This window comes from Montipora foliosa, chromosome 3 (assembly GCF_036669935.1).
Source record: "Montipora foliosa isolate CH-2021 chromosome 3, ASM3666993v2, whole genome shotgun sequence".
NCBI lineage: Eukaryota > Metazoa > Cnidaria > Anthozoa > Scleractinia > Acroporidae > Montipora > Montipora foliosa.
This window is the reverse complement of record NC_090871.1, coordinates 51,110,658-51,130,219: the sequence shown is the minus strand read 5'-3', so window position 1 is coordinate 51,130,219 and position 19,562 is coordinate 51,110,658. Positions and strand designations below refer to the sequence as shown.

The following is a 19,562-nucleotide window of genomic DNA, read 5'->3' as shown; positions in this document are numbered from 1 at the left end:
ACAAATTCAGTTCAAAGATAACAAAACATGCTCTTGAGTAAAACTCACTCGCTTCTTAGTCTACAAAAAAACTAACTGGAAATTGCTCTGACGGACGTTTCCCTGCAGTCATGTATGTCTTGCAGTTGCACTGAGCACACACTAAGGAAGGACTGAATATGTTGTTTCCGCTTCATAATTCCTCTTCTTTTCAGTCTAGTTTGATGTCAGGTCAAAAAATGTTTGTGACTTTACGTACCGTAAAAAAGTACCGTATTAAGCCGGGAGTTAACAGCAAAAGGCAAGCCAAAAGACAGATTAAGAAAAAGATAACAGTTTTTATAAATAACTCTGGATCGAAGACTCATCGAAAGATTAATGATAATCGACAGTAAAAACACTAAAAATTCTGCCGTCTCTGACTTCTATGAATCAAGGGGAAAGTCATGATGTTCCGTCAAAAAGAATAAATTGACCATGTGCTAGGCAACCATAGGGGTGGACGTGATCACCTTGTGTCAACTGAATGAAATACGGGAAAGAATGTTAGGGTGCCTTCGATTGGGAAATCCGGATTTAGAACTTAAAATCCGGATCTTAGGATTTTCCATTCGGACACACAATCCAAAAACGGATTTCGCGACGGATTTTGTTAATTAAAATCCTTACCCGACATCGTTTTCAGAGTAAAACAATGTACTTTCTAGCCAAGAAACTTCCGTCTTTGGTTTTTTAATATTGCTTGAATATTTACATTTCATTTGTCGGGTCTGGAAGCCTTCTTTGTCGGGTTCCTGAGAAACGTATCTCGACTTCGAACGAGAAAAGAAACGTATTTCGACTTCAGGGTGAACTATTTACACAATTATGACGTTAAGCAGAGTTTGTAATTGAAAATCTAAACATATATGGGATAAAAAAACAGATTTATCGCAAATTACAATGCTGACAAGCACAAAAGCGAAGGAAATGGTTAATAAATATGAAGTTTTTTTATATTATCTGAATGTTTTTGGGTTAGAGTAAAGCGATATATTGTTGAAAATGTTGGTTGTAAAGGGGCTATGTCACGCGAAATGATTTAATTTCATTACACTCAAAATTCCCTAAAAGAATGAGTAATGTAAACAATCTTTGCACTAGTAAGTCGTAGCAATAAATTGGATTAACCAGGAAATTACAGTGAAACCGGTTCTTCATTTATTTGCACGCGACTTTGCAATTTTGTGACGCAATGTTGGTGTTTTGATTAGCAGTTTGCTTCGAGGAAGTTGCAACTTTAAATTTCAACTTGCTGCCCGGTGTTTGCTTCCCAGAGTCAGGTATTTGTACCCGTTCAAAACAACCTTGAACTCTATTTTTTTACAATATAAATTTACGGCATAATAACTCTACATTGGGTAGGATTCGCGAGGCTGTGAAAAAGATCCACAATGTGTCGCCGACGTGATTGTTTGCAAACCTTGAATTACCGCAAGTTCTGTGAAGTCAATTGAAAACTGTTCGTGTTGTCTCAAATACGCCTTCATCGACCTAAAACAAAACTCAGAAGAACTTAATTCCGGACTCATGTAAGGCGGTTGAAATATCAATTTAACACCACGATTTCTTGGCATTAAGCGCAACTGGTTTTCCGCGAAAACTATGTTCGCCAATATACTGAAATTAATCATTTCAAATCCATTTGAAGCCAAAGGGTCTTTCAAAATATTAAAGTTATCAATTCCAAACCGACTATGGAGAAGGTTCACAATTTAATTACAGTTCGAAACATTTGAACCTTCAACTTGCTCGGAGCAAAGTGCCAATCAAAAGCACAACATTGCGTGACAATATTCTAAAGTAGCGCGCAAATGAAGAACGGGTTTCATTGTAAAGAAACATTGTTGGCTTCCCAAATAAACTTTACTTTACACTTTAATGATAAAACAGCTCTTTTTCTGACGTTAAAAACTTGGCTATCTATCAATCATTTGACAGAAAAAAAATAATTCTGTCATCTTTATGAAAAATCCTCGCGTATCACGTTTCAACCCACGTATGCAAATTTGTTAAGCTCGAACGGCAACATGATGAACTCACAAGGGAAATCGCACAAAAACCTTTTCCAGCGAAAAATGTGTTGAAACAAACAACATATAAATTGGCTATTAGAGGCAAAAACCCATTCCTATTTCATTGCGTGCGTGAAAACAAGAAACACGACCATGTCAAAATTAATTACCATACGTAACAAAATAAATTTCAGGATCAAACCCGTTTCTGAAGAACCTTTCCTTGAATAATGAAGCACGAAATAGACAACAAGCTTTCTTTTAAATAATTCTTGACTGTCACACTTCCAATTATCTTTTTACGTGAAGACTGCAGAGTGGACCACAAAATAAATGTAAATAGGGCCCTTGCCTTGACCGCGTTTTGGCCACTCATTGAATTTGTTTCAGGTAGTCCCTGGTTCAACTTCCTGCTGCACTTGTAAAATAATCAACTGGTTTGCCTCCCGCCAGTTGGGATTCTTAACAATTGTATATGTTAAATGCTCGGAGATATTAGCTACTAGCTACTCTGAAATCCGAGGGTAAACAAAGTTGTATTAGTTGTATTAGACAACATTTAACATAGATGCATTCAAGGCGTTCGATTCTTTCTCTGAGGTTGTTAAACCCACATCCAGCCAGAATAGAAAAAGTTACCAGAGAATTTGCCATTTTGTTTCAGTGTTGTACATAACACTACATTTGCAAAATATTGACATCCGACGGCGAAAGATGCAATTAATTGTTGTTGTCAGAAGCCTATTATTCGTTGCTTTTTCTTGATATTCATTTTTCACAACTTGTGTTGTTTATCGAATTGACGTCCAAAAGGGTATATTTTGTTTAAGGATCCAATAAAACACTATTCGCGTTACATCGGCTTCGTCGCCATTGTTTGTACTGTATCCACCTGATAAAATCTATACCTTTCCAGTACCACCTGAAATGTACCAAAGATACGAGCAGGATACTCTAGGCACAAAACCAATACTTAGCAGGGGAGCGAAAGGTTTCCATTTTCCTGACACGGAAAAAATGACAGAAATGACACCCATTTTCCGACTGGTTTGCCATACTGCCAACCCAGTAATTACTGGTGATTTTAATATTCATGTCGATGTTCTTGGTGACGTCGATAGTGCACGTTTACTGGAGTTGTTGGAATCGAAGGGTTTACAACAACACGTTGATAAACCGACTCATATGTCAAGCTATATCCTGGATTTAGTGATTACAAGGGAAGTAGATAAACTAACATCAACCACTCGTGCTGTAGACTATATTTTTTCTGATCACGTCCCTGTGATCAGTTATTTAGTAATCAAGAAACAATCGTTTAGTGTCAAAGAGATATCTTTCCGGAAAATTAAGGGTATTGATGTTGAATCTTTCTCACATAATTTGCAGTGTTCGGCCTTCAGTCAAGATAGTCCGAATAATTGTGATGACCTGGTTAATTTATACAACATAAAATTAAACGAGATACTAGATCGTCATACACCACTTGTGACAAAGATCATCAAAGTTAGACCTCTGGTACCATGATATAATGATAATATCAGTGATGCCAAAAGAGAACGACGGAGGACTGAACGCAGGAATTTGTCTGATCTTGCCATTTTCAAGGCCAAAAAAGGACTATCAAATAAAGCTGTGATCCTCGCAGTTATGGACGCAATTTTAGCAATTGCGTAGAGAAGCCTGAAAAATTTAGGACTTCAATGAGGTTTGAACCCGTGACCTCGCGATACCCGATACCGTAACCCTAACCCAGACCCTATAACGGTATCGCAGACTTCTCTGCGCATTTGCTAAAATCGTGTCCATAACTGCGAGGATCATAGCTTTACTTGATTTCATATCCGCAGTTCAGTATATGATTCATTTCATATGTTATTTCATTCATTAAAAATATTTCATAACTATTTTACATTTATTAATATTTTCTAACACATTTTTCTTCACTTTTTATTGACTGTTGTGAGCTTTGTACAGCGCTATTGATCATCACATGTAAACGGCGCTATATAAGTTATTAAAATAATAATAATAATAATAATAATAATAATAATTATTATTATTATTATTATTATTATTATTATTATTATTAACTTCGAGTGGGCCTAATATAAATTAAAACTCTTTCACTCTGTCTAACGGCAGACGATTTTACTCGTCAACGGGGAACCCCCGGAAGTCAATGGGTTCAACAAACTCACAAAAATGCACCTCCTGCCTCTCCACCACTCGTGAATATGCGCTTTTAAGGCACTTCTCCTTATCTTAGCGGGTCTTGGTAACGGAATCAAAGGATATTTTCGAGCAATTTAGCGAGTACTTTGATCAAGGACTTGCTGCAACTGGTTGACAAAGAAGCAACCTTCGTTCTCAACACTGATAGCTACTACACTTAGCCACGGGCTATGGAACAACTGACAAATCAGATTCCAGGGAAGGATTCGAACCTTCGACCTCCGTAACACCGGTCGGATGCGGGGCACACAATGCCATGCGCCTCAATTTTTCAATTGCGCTGCAAAAGAGAGTAAAAAGAGTGTGTTCGCTTATGTGACAAGCTAAAATGTTTGCATAGTAAAACAAAAGGAAAATTTGTCATAAAAATAGAGTTTAATTCTCAAAAGAATATTTCACCCATTAACAAGGCCACTGTTTCTTTAATTGTTTCACTCCTCCAACATGGCCGCCTTGACCACATATGGAAATACTCTTTCCAGAATCGCTGGTCAAGGGGAACGAAGACTCTGGGTCCCTGATTGTGAAAAACTAAGAACTTTTCCACTTATGTTATTTAAAAAAAAAAAAGCAATGTATGACATGGACAACTGTGCGCATTAGGAAATTTATACCAACAACGACTATCTTGGTTTGCTTCAAATTGTTCTAAAACAGCTTTTGTTGAGTACCCTTTGTCCTTTGTTTTCAAAGTTTAAATATCTTCATAATGAACACAAATTATTAAGTTACTAATCAGTAATGAAGGCAAACGAGAGTAATGATAATGGAAGCAAATGGTCACTATTCTTAGACGATCCATCATTTTTAATTATTGATAATAAACTGGCCATTCTCTCTCCTGGTGTCATTCGGACTTAAGTCCCACCTCTGTCATCGCCACCGAGGTGATTATCAAGTGGAAATGAGCGCTGCGTGAAGGGCAGCTGTGTACATCTCAATGCAAATAGCACGTCAAAGTAATTAAACGTCTTTGAATGTAGTCTGTGTGTTACAATTACGACCATCATTTTTACTTGGTGAGTCTTGAAGTGAACGAAAAAACACCGTCTCTTCTCATTTGCCGCCCTTTAACCTGAGTTTCGAGTGGGTCTCAGTTCGTCTTAGGAGAGGAAAGACTGCAATTCCTGTCACTGAAGGTTAGTCTACCAGGAGAAAGTGGGCTTAAAAGCCAAATAATACGCTCTTTTCTTTTAATTTCATAAATTTTGTATGGGATTATAATTTTCGTCCCTTCACCGTGCCCGTGTAATATTAGCAAGAACTGACAAATTTGCTTAAAATTTTCATGAGATGTCTCAGTGCTTCATTTTGTTTTTTTCGATGCCTTTCCTCTTTTAAGAAAATCGTAAAACTCAGCTGCGCTCCTTTCTTTAAGTAAATTGGAAAAAGCCAAGCCTTTACGATGGCTATAATTGTAAACTGAGCTGTTTTGAAACAACTGCATGGGTGCGTTTTTCCGATGCCCTCGACGCTTACTGGCCCAGACCATCAGCTTCATAGAACACCAAACGCCTTTCCAGGTTTTTAGGACCTATAGGCTTGTAGGGGACGACTATACGTTTTACTGTCACCTAGCCAAAAGAGACCTTGCGATCTAAATTAAGTCGAAAGAGGGAAACATTGTAAGACCTTGCTGTGACACCAACCGCGGCACTAGTAAAGTAAATTTAGTTTCAAATTGAAGTTTTGTGAACCAGAAAAAAAAAAGAGTTTAAATCCCAATCAAAGGGTAAAGTAAACCAACTTTTCTTTAAATATTATGCACAGTAAAACGGAGAAGTAGAAATCTAGTAGTTTGCTCGTACATGTATGTTTATATCACTTATTTTGTGTAGTCGACTTGCAGGGGCATCGATTGGTCGGTTTATCTGTGTGGAAACGCAAACTGATATGTTTCAAAACAATTATTTCTCTCATGCATTTTAGCTTTTTCACTTCGGTTTAAAAAATTATGAACAATAATTATAAAGTTTCACAGTTTTCCAAATCACTAAAGAAAAAGCACATGTGACTCAGATAATCGTTCGGCAACATAATTCAAGTTCTATATGGTTGGTGATTGTCATTCTGAAAAAAAATGTCGCCTTTAAATGATTTTATCAAAGCTCTACCGGTGAAAAAAAAATTTACACGGATGATACGCCAATCCATGTCGGAAAGGAAACCCAGTTTATTGGAATCTTCGAGCTGGATGATGTAAGAACTTATTCGGGCGTCAATCGCTGAATAAACTGCCGTTTTGCACAATATGCCCTCTTGTTCAAATACAGAATTATATTTTTCAAAATGTAAGTTAAACGAATTGAAGTGAATTGAGGACAAAACTGAAAAAAGTCACGTAGACACTCAAATTAAAGAAAATGCCTTCAACCAATGATCCAACTATTTCCGACCGTTTTGTCTTGACCCTTGTTTTAATAAAAAAATTATTACGTTCCTCTTTGGGTTTTAAAAAGTAACCGGAATAAAGTCTCTCAGTTATCTGTTATACAATTATATCAGGGGAAACCGGCGCACACTGAATTAGCTTTTTGCGAGGTGCTGTTTGAACTACGACTGTCAGTTTATAACTGATAATGAAGCCGGCGGTCACGATTATTTATGGCAACCTTTAAGCAGCATTTCATATCTCCCAAGTCGAAAACAATGCCCATAGTTGTATGAAATGTTGGGGAAATGAGCAAGGCCGAGGAACTCTTCTTGACGCTTATCGAAAATCGTCTTTGATTTCTGGACATATCTGCCTCAAAGTACATTGAAATTATACTAAATGTCGCATTCCTCTTTCTCAAGAAAGTGGCTGCAAATTTGTTTTTCTTCACACCAAGAAGAAGACATAATAATAAATAAAATATGTATCGAGATATCAATGTCTAAAATTTCCACAATGCCGGTGCTCTAATTTAAAAAGAAAAGAAAGAAAAACGAGCTCATAAAAATTATCCGTGTTTTGTTTGCTTTCTCTTTCTTTGACGTACTTCACGGCTCGAACGTTCGTGGGTCTGAATTTATTAACATTTTTAATTTCCGTTTAATATTTGAATAAAGGAAATTTCCTGAGACGGTTTAGGAAATAAAATGTTTCCTTAGGCTGTTGTGTTTAGATATTTCGCTCTTTCATTATGCCGGTACCGTCTGCAAATGCCAATGTTAGGAATCATTTAATATAATGTTATCTTTATATCTATGACAGACATGATTCTTGATTCTCGATTCTTGATTCAGATTCTTGACAGACATCCCTCCACATTTCCGAAAGTCCTCATGGCATCGAACAGCACTTGGCCAGCAAATCCATATGAAGATCTTAAAGCAATCTTGAAGTCTCGGAGCACTGCAGAGTATGCCTTAGAAACGACACTCTACTTCTTCATCAACTTGATGGCGTTGCTCGGCAACCTTGTAGTGTGCTTCATCTTCTATAAAAATCCCCTGTTTCGAAGTGTCACTTACCTTTACATTTTCGCTCTCGCTGTGTCTGATGTTGCCATATCAGCATTTTGTATGCCTCTGGTCTGGGGTGTGCTTCTTGTGGGTGAATGGAGATATTCAGCTGTTGTTTGTGCCATCCACGGCTTCATGGTTCTGTTCTTAGCCTTTGTGTCCCTTCAAACGATCGCCCTTCTAGCCTTTAACCGATACTGCCGCGTAGTAAAACCTTGGCTCTTCCGCAGGATCTTCACGAGGCAGTTTGTAGTTTTCTCCTTGCTGGTGGTTATGTCTTCCGCAGCACTGTTGCTTGGTTTGCCTCTAATTACTGGCTGGGGATATTTTCACTTTCATCCCGAAAAAATAACCTGTGTGTTAGAGTTCCATAACCAGATCACTGACAATATTTACACCGGTTTCCTTGGGTTGGTAATTGTCGTTCTCCCATTCACTGTGATCATTTTCTGTTATTCTAAAGTTTTCTTGATTGTGCAGAAACATCGACAACGATTTTCTTTCGCGGATTGCACAAATCGAAATATTCCACCTCCAAGGCTTAGCGTCGAAGAAATCCGCATCACTCAAACATTATTCGCAATTGTTCTCGGCTTTTCAGTTTGTTGGATTCCAGTGTTCGTTATTGAATTCACTGACTCCGTCACAGGAAATCACTCTTTGCCCAGACGAGTGTATCTTTCTGATGTTTTCTTAGTTTCCATAAGTGCTGTGATTAATCCAATCATATATGGAGTCCTCAACAGGACTTTCAGGATGGAATACTATCGCATGTGGCCTAGCTGTTGCACCTTGGCTAAGAATTCGAATGCACGAGATGTTACAAGGACAGTTTAAGGACAGTTGAACAATACAGCAAAATTCAACTGAGATCCATAAACATAGACTTTTAGATGAAATAGAATCTGAAGAATGAGTTTTTATTAAAAATGTCGAAGTTCGGATACGGACAAATTGGGAAGCCACGGAGTTATCATCAGCTGTCAGTAAACAAACTACAGCCGAAGTCTCGAGGCGATCCAAAGTAACCGGTATTTTTCCGAAATTTTCCGATAAGGTGCAATTTTGTACCCTCTCCCTAGGGAAAGCCATGCTGTAGCAACGCTTACAAAACAGCAGCAGTTTTTGTTTGTGGAATACATCTTTGGGTATTTCGCCTGAGTTTTTCCTGAGAGACGTCAGGGAAGATAATAAGTGTTTTCCATGACGAAAAGTACGTCCTTCATGTAAATTTCAAGGGGTGGATCGACGAAAAACTGAAAAGGATTCAGTTCTCAAGTGGCGTCAAACTCTGCTTGAAGGAAAATTTCTACTACCCTTGGTCCACTTTAGATGGGAGAAAAGAAGTGGAATCGAAAACACCAAAGCCTTGGAAAACCAGCACTAGCTTAGAAAATAAGCAAGGGAGCGACCTACTCTACTTTCTTCAAGTTGACCAAAGCGCACTGATGCGAGAGGCGCAGTTGCTTCGTTAAAACTGATCCTTTTATCACGGTAAAAAACGGTTTATGGTTTGGATCGCTCTACTACAATCTTGGAAAATTAAATGGAAAATTCCCAAAAATCAGTGATAGGAAAATGGCGCGTTTTGGCCTTCACGTGGCTTCATCCTTGATTAAGGGGGAAGGTGGCATTTCTGTTCCAATTTAATCTGTCCAAGATTGCAATCTTGGTCAAATTAAATGGAAAATTGACACCACCCCTCCCCCCAAAATCAGCGATGGGGAAATGGCGCATTTTGGCCTTCACGCGGCTTTATCTTTGATTTAGGGGAAGGGGGAATTTCTGTTCCATTTTAATCTGTCCAAGGTTGTAGATGGGATAAACCTTGGACTGCGACAATACTCCCTTCTCCTCCTCCACCCCCGTGACTAGCCGCTTTGTCCCTCAAAATCGCCGAGATTCCATTTGTTCACATAAGGTTGCAATTTGATGTTGATTCCAACGTTTCTAACAAGTTCCCGATGTCGGTGTAATTTTTATGGAATGAGCGAGTTTTTCACAGGCTTGTCCTTAAAAGTTGCTCCAAGCCCCTTTCTTTTACGCTTTTATTCTCTTGCTCCATAAATACACGAAGTCACGCTTGGTCAATACCAAAGATCTATCAGCCAGCCGTGGCCGACTCAAACCGAGTTTAACTGACTACTGAGGATCGCGAAAAGGCACTTAAGTCAAACAGAGTTTACGGGCACTTTTAACACTCTTATTTCATTTACGATCACGTGTTCTGTTTTCATTACATGAGGATACGGTATGCCCTAATTGCATTTAAAGTACTGGACTACACTATTCCAAGGACTCAGAGTATCCCTCCATTCTAATTGCACTCGTACGCTTGGAAAGACGACTCCTTTATGAAGATTTTATCGGAAAAAAGTTAACACTCAGTATTAGAATTGTACTTTTAAAGAGCCGTAAAAAAAATTGAATTTTGAACGGAGTTACTCCATTCCTTAACTAATCAGTACGCATTCGGATTTGTGCCATGTTTAACACCAACCAGGGAACGAGAAAATAATGTGCCGTGGCAGCAACTTGAACAAGTTTCCCCGAGCTTCAAGTCGGCCTCTCGTTTTTTTTCCCCTGATCTCACTGGTTCACTAAACTCTTGTGGTGTGAATGGTTAAAACGTTTTGATACACTCAATAGACCATTTTCGAATTCTCACGGCTGGACTGGATCTAGCATGGAATGGAGGCTAATGCGGGCAAATCTTTTCACATGCAAATTAATTTTCCCGCATTAGCCTCCATTTCATGCTAGATCCAGTCCAACCGTTACAATACGAAACGGGCCTATTGAAAACTACTCGTATTGTTGACTTATTCCTAAGTTACATCAACACCAAATGTGAGAATAAAAAAATGTTAATATCAAGAGATGTTGGCTTTGTTTAAGCAGCCATTGCTTAAGAAAAGTCAACTTCCCATTTTACTGCAAATTTCCTCTCCAACAAATAAGTAACCTTGGCCCACAGGAAATTATATTTACAATTACCAAATTTTTTGCAAGCATACTTTCAAAAAGAGCGTTTGTTCCCAGAATGAATGAAATTCAGAATCGCTTATTTTTGTTTTTAACTTTCCCACCGAGGTGTCTCTATAATAAAAATTGTAGAAGGTTACAGTCGCATGAAATCTCTTTGTGCAAAACCAATAGGACAACCGTAACACGTTCGGTATTTATAATCCCTGCGCCAAGGAAATTTGGAGGGAAACTAACCGTCCCCAAACTATTATTTCTGGAACAATTTTTTTGAAAGAAAAATCAAGTTAACTTGATTAGAACGATTATTTCCTCCAGTTACTTTTTTGCAGAGTTGAGGTTCTAAATAAACAGCCTCACTAAAATATACCAGTAATAAAAATAATGTTTACGTGCCATCCATTAAAAAATAATTAACATCTTAATTGGTATTCAACGAAAATGAGGTGAACCTTTCCTTGCTTATTTTCAATTCCGTTACAAAAACTAATTATTTCATTGATAACCTTGGAAAAAGTTGAAAACGCCAACTTACACTCTTAAGAGACACAGCCTCTAAGTTATATTACTTATCATTTCTTAACTTCTCTGACTGACAAAGAAATAGTAACGATAAAATTCCTTGCTATTTACATGAAGCACTAAATGACCTAATGCAAAAAGCCATTTTCATTAACTCATGTAAACTGGCCATTGAGTAGAAATTGATACAAGCCGAGGAGATCCTGGAATATTGCGTGTATTTTCCACGAACTCCTCCACAACAGCTAGTGTATTTCTAGGAAGCTATGGACACATTTTCGAGCATTGTAAATAAGCAAATAATTAAAATTAATAAATAAAACAAAGTATGTCCACATAAAGTAAGAAACAAATGTAATTGTCTTTAAATAACCTTACCACATTTGTATAAAACATCGTCTATAAAAAATTAGACCCGTAGCCCTTACGGGCTAGCCAAATGGGCTATTGACCCGAGGCCCTCGAGGGCGAAGGGTCTAATTATTTCAGTACCACCCAACTAGTCGGACAGAAAAGGCAATAATAGAGTTAGCAAATGCAAGTTGAAGAAATGTTTATTTGGGAAGAAAACGAAAGAAAGCGTCACGCTTTTCGTTACTCTAGTAGCGTTACTCTAGTAGCGCATTAGTCCACTAGATGGGTGATACTGACTAACAGTAGTGTCTTGCGAACGGCAGAACACAAATGCTATTGAACAGTACGTTTCGTTACTAAAATGTCCAATGATTTGAAATCTCTAATTTTTGTCATTCAATTGAACGCTTCGATTGATAACGAGGAATAAAATTATTTTACGTGGATTCTTCTTGGGGAGCACTAGTGTTCCCATTAACCTGGTGTGATACCACAGATATATCCATTCTTCCGTGACATTTTCCTTGGCAGCAAAGGGGGGACGCAAAGGTCTGGCGTGGCACTTTCACCGGCATCAACCTGTAATGTACTCACTAAGTCCACATTTTCGTAATGGTGTGCTCTTGGTCGAGTACTAGCCACATTGGAGATTTCGCTTTCTGTGGTTTGTTTCTTCTTCAAATGAAGCTCCGGTGGGCAACTTGAGGCCGCCTGTTCGGTAGACTTCGAAGTTTGTAACACGACGTTTTCATATGAATTTTTATGAACCTTGTTATCTTGGACACGTGGAGGCAAAGCTGGCCTCTCAGCTTCTATATGTTTTATTTGAGAAGATGAAACGACAGGTTCGCCATTAGTTGTGTCAGCTGTTCCACTGTACCGCCGTCTCAGCACACTTGCGATTTCAGGATCGAGAGGAACTGACCATCTTTCCGTTGAGGGTATTATTCCTAAACGCAAATCACGCTTCCTTCTTGGAGGAGGCACGGGATGGACGTCACCAAATTCGCCAGTAAAAGACACTTGACGGACAAGATCAGCTTTTTCTTCAACAGAACAATTTCTTTGTTCCGTAAGAATAACACTTTCCGCATTCTTGAGTACAGGGTTCCGTTTTTCCAGGATCATTCTCATAGATTCATTGCTATCGGAGATCACATCAATACAGTGAGAATTTTCTGGTAGTGAACACGACAGCCTTTTGGCACTGCCACAGTTTTCGTCCCTGTTTTGTGAAATCAGTTCTCTTAAAGATTCAGTCAAGCCTTCACATTTCTCGTCCAATATCTTGCCTCTACTTCCTTGCTCAACAACGTTGTCAACACCAGCTTGCAAGTGCTTTGGAGTAAAATTTTCGTATCTCGATTTGGCCGATTTGGGGAGGCAATTCTCATAATTCTGTCTCAAATTAGCAACCACGGCCGAGGATTCACTTTTCTCGGGGCTGAAAAAGGATCCATTCCCGTGGCTCCTTTCTTCACCATTTGACACTTCAACGTTCTCATAAAGAGACTGACGTTCATCACACTTGTCGAACGAGCCGTTTGATATCTTCCAGTTATCATAACGCGAGTCTGGAGGGCTCAAGGCAGACTTTGATGATTGCAAGTTGTGGTTGTCATAGTAGTTTCTTTGTGATACAGCAGCTGACTTGTTGCCCTGTGGCTGAGAACTTGACATGCCTTTGGCTTGCTCATTCTTGGTGTTTCGGCCCATCTGCCCTTTCTCAGGAAAGTGGTTCTCATATAGATTCTCAATGTCGGGCTTTGACGAATCCCTTGAAGAGGTTCTGTTGGCTGTGTTTCCCAAAGAAACAGGTGTGGCATTTGGCTTGGGCCTTGACAACTCGACATAAATATCATCTTCATCTTGTGTCCTTGAAGAACTAGAAATCGACCTGTCTGCCACCGTCTCTCGCCGTGAGGTGTGGCTTTCCACAGCGAACATTTCTTCGGTACTTGCAACTGAACTCTTTGAAGGAGGTGCTACTTTCTGAAAAACCGGTGCTAAGCTCTTTGAAAGCGACTGTGAAGACTTCGAAGCGAGTAAGACTGACGACTTTGCATCGAACTGAGAATCCGAAAGGCTGCTTAAATCCAGAGGGCATTTGTTGGCAGACAACACAGGGGTAGTCAGGACGTTGTGTTCCCTTACGACGTACCTTGGTTCCCCAGGCATCTGTTTTGGAATGGGAATGGGACTCGACATAGGGCCATTGCTAGAAGCTGGGGACATAAACTCATAACCAATATCTGGGCCCCTGGCGTTGGGAGTCACAACGCTCGTGTTCTCGTATGATGCACCCAAGGGGCCTTTCCTCTGTTCGGGGCTATTTTCACCATATGAAAGGTTGTTCCTTCTAATGTCTACACTAGAGGAGTAGCCACTGTCAACGTCGATTGAAGAGGTTAAGTCACTCTCAATAGAGAAACTTGACCGTGAAGAACTTACAGTGCTGTTGGTCGTGGAAAAGCTTGCTGAATCCCAGAGGACAGGAGTTTCGTAGATATGAACACTTCCACAATCTGAATGACAAAACAGAAACACAGAGCAGTCATAAACATGACTCTTGATGGCAGCTTTGCTGGTGGCGAGGTGACCGTAATTCAGTTCAAGAGTGTGGTTTTTAAGTATACAAGTATGTGTAAATGCCGTTCTTTTCGCTGGGAATAAACAAATGAGGACAGAGCGTATATGTTTGCTTTCTAAGAGGATACATCTTTGTACATTTCACGGCCATACATAACAGAGCTATATACCTTTTTCATAATGGCGTCCCAATAAAATACTCTCTTGTTTTAATGCTAATAAGCCTTTCCAGCCTCGATATGATAGGCAAAATTCAATAGAACATGTTACCCAAAATGAGGCCAGTAGGTTCAATTAACATAAATACAATAGAATAGAAATCAGTCGCCATTTATGAAAGTGGTCTATTCTCACGTTAAGGTTTAGACGTAACTTGGGTTTCTTGTAGCAATCACAGGATGTTGATGTTAACTGCTGAACATTAGTTGGTGCTCTGATGACATGCTCTGACGAAGAAAACGCATACAGGCTAGGGTCTTACCACAGTTCGTAACCTTGTTGCACTTTTTTCTTGCTGCTTTTGACATATTTCTATACATTCAGGAAAAGACAAAAAAAAGAGATCAATGCACAAGTCAAAAAGTTTCATTTGAATCCCATAAAAAAATGTCTAAAGGACAAGGATTGAAACATGTGGAGTAAACGAGGAACAAATGAGTCGACGTAGCACAATGTCCAGCAAATACAAGACATACCTTTGTTTTGGTGAAATTGGAAGACTTGGTGGAGAAACAGCTGCAAGTTGAAAAATGAATGTTAGAACTAGACTTGAACATGTTATATCCATGAACATTTCTCTCAGAATAGGCACGTTGTTTCTTTCCGGTATCAATTAAGTGTTTCTCTTTATTATAATTATACACAGGAGTGTTTTACAGGAAAATATACCAGTCATTAAATTTATACATCCGGGACCCGAGTTGCGTATTTTCCATATCCTCACTAGTGAGTGTATTGAGACGTCATTTCCCGCCTTTGCATGCTCACGAACGATGTCTTCGGTTGTTGGGCTTCTGAAGGCTCACCGGCGCTGCTTTTGGATGGAAAATTGCCATAAATTATTTTGAAGGAACTCTCAGTACAAAAACGGCAAAAATCCGACATGGACGGCTCTTTATTTGTTGCTGTTTTTCTTGGCGTGGAATCATCGCGAATCACCTTACAGTGTAGCAAGATATTCTTGCGGATTAAGCAGCAAAAATTAAACCCAGCAAACTAAAATTGCTACACGGTATTCAAGTCTCGTTGGCGAACGAACATAACTCACATATAAATTATCGGCACAAAACGCTCATTGATTCCCGCGAGGATATTTTCCAAATAGGCATAGCAGGCAGGATGATGAGAGCTGTCAATCTGTCACTGGGGTTCCAAAACGCAATATGAAACCACTGCAGTCTCTCTATTCGCTCTAAGAAACGCCCGCAGTATTTGCGACCCGCAGTTTCAGCAATTTTGAAGTGTTCGTTTTGTTTCAGCGATTTAGAGCAAAAGAGAGACTGGTCGCAGTCGAAGAAAATGCTAACACGTAGAATAAAACTCCATACAACTTAAAGTTATTCAAGGAGTTCCTTGCAAGAGATGAACAAATGCGAAAATGGAAGAAATTCCTGCCGCCGAGCTGCAAGAATTTGCGATAAAGTTTGTGCTCGGTGTTAGAAAGAAAAATGGTGAATAAGACACTCTTGTCTATACAATGAAAAGAAAATTAAACGTTAGCTCGAAGATATGAATTTCATGTTCTCGTGGTAACCGACGGCGAAAGCAACGAGAACGTCATCTCAAAATTCACGTTATTGTAATCGCTTCGTGACTATTTCAACCTTTTTAATATGGCAAGGATGTGGTATAGTTCCTCAAAAATGACACTGGTCGGAACGACGCTTAATTCAGGGGAGAAAATGAAAATGAGAAATCGCGAACGAACACTCTACTCTGGTATCCTCAAGTTGTGGTCAAAACTCTTGCCTTTCATGTTGCACGGGGAAGAAATGTTTATAAGATGCGTGCCGCCTGTGCACGATTATCTTTTAACCAACAAAATTAAAAGTACATTTCTGAGTGGATACGCATCGGGTAAGACCCTCTCTGTCTTGAGAGATGGTAAGTATATTTCTGAGTGGATACGCAGTGAAAAAATTGCTTTAGAGGGTACGTAAATGTAAAGTTCTTGTTGGTGTCGGACAGCGAAGAGATCACACAATCTCGTGAAAAGTGTAGTTAACCGAACCGCAAAATGGAAGCTAAAATTTCGTATTACGAGAGTGCTTAGGCCTAATCACTGAAACGAGCGCATAGGCTTAATCAATAAACGAGTGCTTTGTTTTTCACACGATCTCGTAAAAAGTTTAGTCTACCGAACCGCAAATGAAAGATAAAATTTAACGAGTGCTCAGGTCTAATCACTGAAACGAGCGTTTAGGCTTAATAATCAGGAATCGAGTGCTATTTCAAGAAAAGTGTAGTTAACCGAGCCGTAAAATGAAGGCTAGAACGAGAAATACATATTAACAAGGCGATTGATCGCGCTTTAAGGACCGTGCAAACGCTCGCAACAACACGCAACATTGTTGGGCCCAACAATGTTGTCTCTTGTTGCGCGATGTTAGCCGATGTGTGCAAACGCTCGAAACAAGTCACAACATGTTGGGTCTTTAGAAAAGAATACAAAGGACTCGGGGACGTTTTCCATCACCGACGCCATGTTGATTTCTTGTTCGCATGTATTTGTGTGGATACGTGGCATGCAGTGCGCGTGCACCGGTGCAACATTGGTTGATGCAACATTGTTGGACCACGCTTCGATGACCGCGAAACAATAGAAATGTTGGCACTTGTTGGCCAGTTTCAAACTTCATCTAACAACTTCCATCAAGTCGCAACAACACGCAACAACACACAACATGGTGTGCAAACGCTCGCAACATGTTGGGCCCAACAATGTTGCGAGCGTTTGCACGAACCTCTAAGATACATCATTGTTTTAAACTCGAGTCGATCATCGTGCTTTATGAACGAGAAATACATATACATCAATCTCCATCGCTCCTTTTGTTTAGCGCTTCAAAAAGGAGAAATACTGAGAGCCCAAGGAAAACGAGTGCGTGTCCGCTTATACATCAAGCTCGTGTGTTTCCACTGCGTATCCGCGTATCCACCCAATTTAGGTTATAGCTTCGAGGTGGCAGGGTTCTCTGCAGTAAGGCCACGAATTGAATGTTTGATTGACAAATTGAATGTTTGAATTGCCAAATTGAATGTTTAAATGACGAATAGTGTTTCAGTTACCGAACTGAAAGTTTGGATGGCCGAATTGAATGTTTGAATTGACAAATTGAATAAATAAAAGAACAAAGCGAACCTAACAATACCTAATCAATAAGGCCTAATCAGAATAACAATACTTCTTTTGTCTTCCGCCATTGTGGTCAGGTATATGAAAGTCTACCCAAGATTTGGGTTTAAGAACAACAAGTTTGAATTTTGGCGGAGATGGATACCCAAAAGCGGCCACGTAATGGTCTGTTTATTATGCAGATACTGATGAAATGTCCAGATTAAAAACAACTTGTTTCCTTTATTTTCGAAATGGTGAAAAAGTGGTCATCGACCGCTAAAAAATGCATGTTGTGTAACATGAAACAAGGTATGAAAGTTACGAAAGAGAAATCATGATCATGCCATATTGAGCCATACAGTAAATTTGTTATGTAGTGGATAACAATTATATTACCGCACTAAAGTATCTCACAACGAAGGGGAAGCTCGCTTTTATTGGATAATCGTGTTAGTTAGCACGACGACACCTATATCCTCACATTAATATCTTCACTGCGCGCGGTTAAGATATGATATTGTAGTAAAAAGGAAAATCCTACCAGTATTTCATCAGTATCTATATAATTAATGTACCTATTACAGTATGATTTCCTTTATTTACATGAAGAAGTACAAAAGAATGCAGAAAACAGTTCAACACTCGAAATTGTTCGCGGAATGTGAGTGATCTTGGCAAGATGGCGTTGGCCAGGAAATTATGAGAGCCGCTAAACATACCTCGTCTTAATCCACTGTCCACAAGTTCTGAGGGAAACATTCCGACTTGTTTAGTCCTCATGTTCTGTCCTTTCCACCAAGCGACATCACGGCTGAAAAAGAACAGAACACAAAATTTTCAACTTTATGACAATTTTGTGACAGAAAGACAAAAGGTTGGGACTGTGGTGGGAGAAATCATCTCCCAAAAAAGTGGTCCAGCCTCAAATCCTCGAGGTATCTCTGCAAGTGAGCTGTGTTTGTTGGATCGCAACCCAGCTCCCTGGAGTGGAATTTGAGAATGAACTCCAGCCTTGCCTAGGGAACCGATTATTGGGTTCCAGAAACACTGCAAACAGCGTTACTGAGTGTTCTATTTTAAAAGTTTCCTGAGGGGGGGGGGGGGGGGGGGGTGTAGCCACGACGGTGTCAATGCAGGAGATTTAACTCGTGCCATCAGGTTCCAGGTTACCTCAGAATTAGAGTACAGTGCATGAAAGGGCTCCTCAGAAGGTACTCGCCAACTTATTGGTATTATTATTTCTATCATCATCATCATCATTATCATTACTACAAAATAATAATATACAATATAATACACTTTACAGAGCAAGTAACCTCTTGACTCCCAGGGGTTCCCCATTGACAAGTAAAATCATCTGGCGTTACTGTAAAATACTACATCTGGCCAGTTTAGGCCGGTTTGCGTGTCAAAGGGTTTTAATTAATTAAATTAAGTACATCGTAATACACTGAATCCTTGCTTGTCACTATCTTTAACACCCAACAATAATAACTATTACTGTCATAAACACTGTAGTCAAAGTGTGATACAAGAGCAAGGAGAACTCCTAAGAAAATATACAACTTAGTGTACCTGTACATGTAAGTTAACAGTCTGCAAGAGCGATATGATACACATGATTTACTGAAAAACAGAATATTCGCACAGAAATTACTTTTTGCACTGATGTATGTACATACCTGGCATCAATAAGTGTGACAATATCTCCTGCCTTGAAAGTCAGATTTCCTTGACTTTTGCTCTCATAGGGGTAGACTGCAGCAGCATTTACAGGGTACACCTTAAGAACAAAAAATAAATAAGTAAAATAAGTACTGGTAATTAAAATAACAATAATGCCTCAATGGAATTTGATCGTCTGCTCAATAATGCCTCAATGGAATTTGATCGTCTGGGTGAAAGTAGGGTGAAAGTGAAAGTGAAAGTGTCCCTGGCAGTGACAGACATTTCCACAACCCGAGCGGATGTCATCTTTAGAGTCTAGCAATGGTTGGAAACTAAAACGAATACCGGTAGGGATGCTCTGGTCTATGTTGTGGTGGAATGATGTTCAGCAA

At 39.3% G+C, this 19,562-nt stretch overlaps 2 protein-coding genes across 2 annotated transcripts in view; one reads left to right on the top strand and one right to left on the bottom strand.

Annotated features, from left to right (window-relative positions):
- The first annotated feature begins 5,272 nt into the window (after positions 1 to 5,272).
- Positions 5,273 to 9,596, top strand: LOC137997610 (melatonin receptor type 1A-A-like). Its single transcript, XM_068843696.1, has 2 exons — positions 5,273 to 5,407; positions 7,497 to 9,596. The coding sequence occupies exon 2, from the start codon at positions 7,536 to 7,538 to the stop codon at positions 8,550 to 8,552; it is 1,017 nt and encodes a 338-aa protein (XP_068699797.1). The 5' UTR covers positions 5,273 to 5,407; positions 7,497 to 7,535; the 3' UTR covers positions 8,553 to 9,596.
- Positions 9,597 to 9,748: 152 nt separating this feature from the next.
- Positions 9,749 to 19,562, bottom strand: part of LOC137997604 (uncharacterized) — a 19,651-nt gene continuing 9,837 nt past the window's right edge. Inside the window, exons 7-11 of the mRNA XM_068843681.1 lie at positions 19,185 to 19,285; positions 18,222 to 18,313; positions 14,861 to 14,900; positions 14,647 to 14,696; positions 9,749 to 14,101 (exon numbers count right to left, since the gene is read on the bottom strand). Coding sequence (XP_068699782.1) covers positions 12,051 to 14,101; positions 14,647 to 14,696; positions 14,861 to 14,900; positions 18,222 to 18,313; positions 19,185 to 19,285 — 2,334 coding nt within the window. The 3' untranslated portion in view covers positions 9,749 to 12,050. The remainder of the gene's footprint in view (positions 14,102 to 14,646; positions 14,697 to 14,860; positions 14,901 to 18,221; positions 18,314 to 19,184; positions 19,286 to 19,562) is intronic.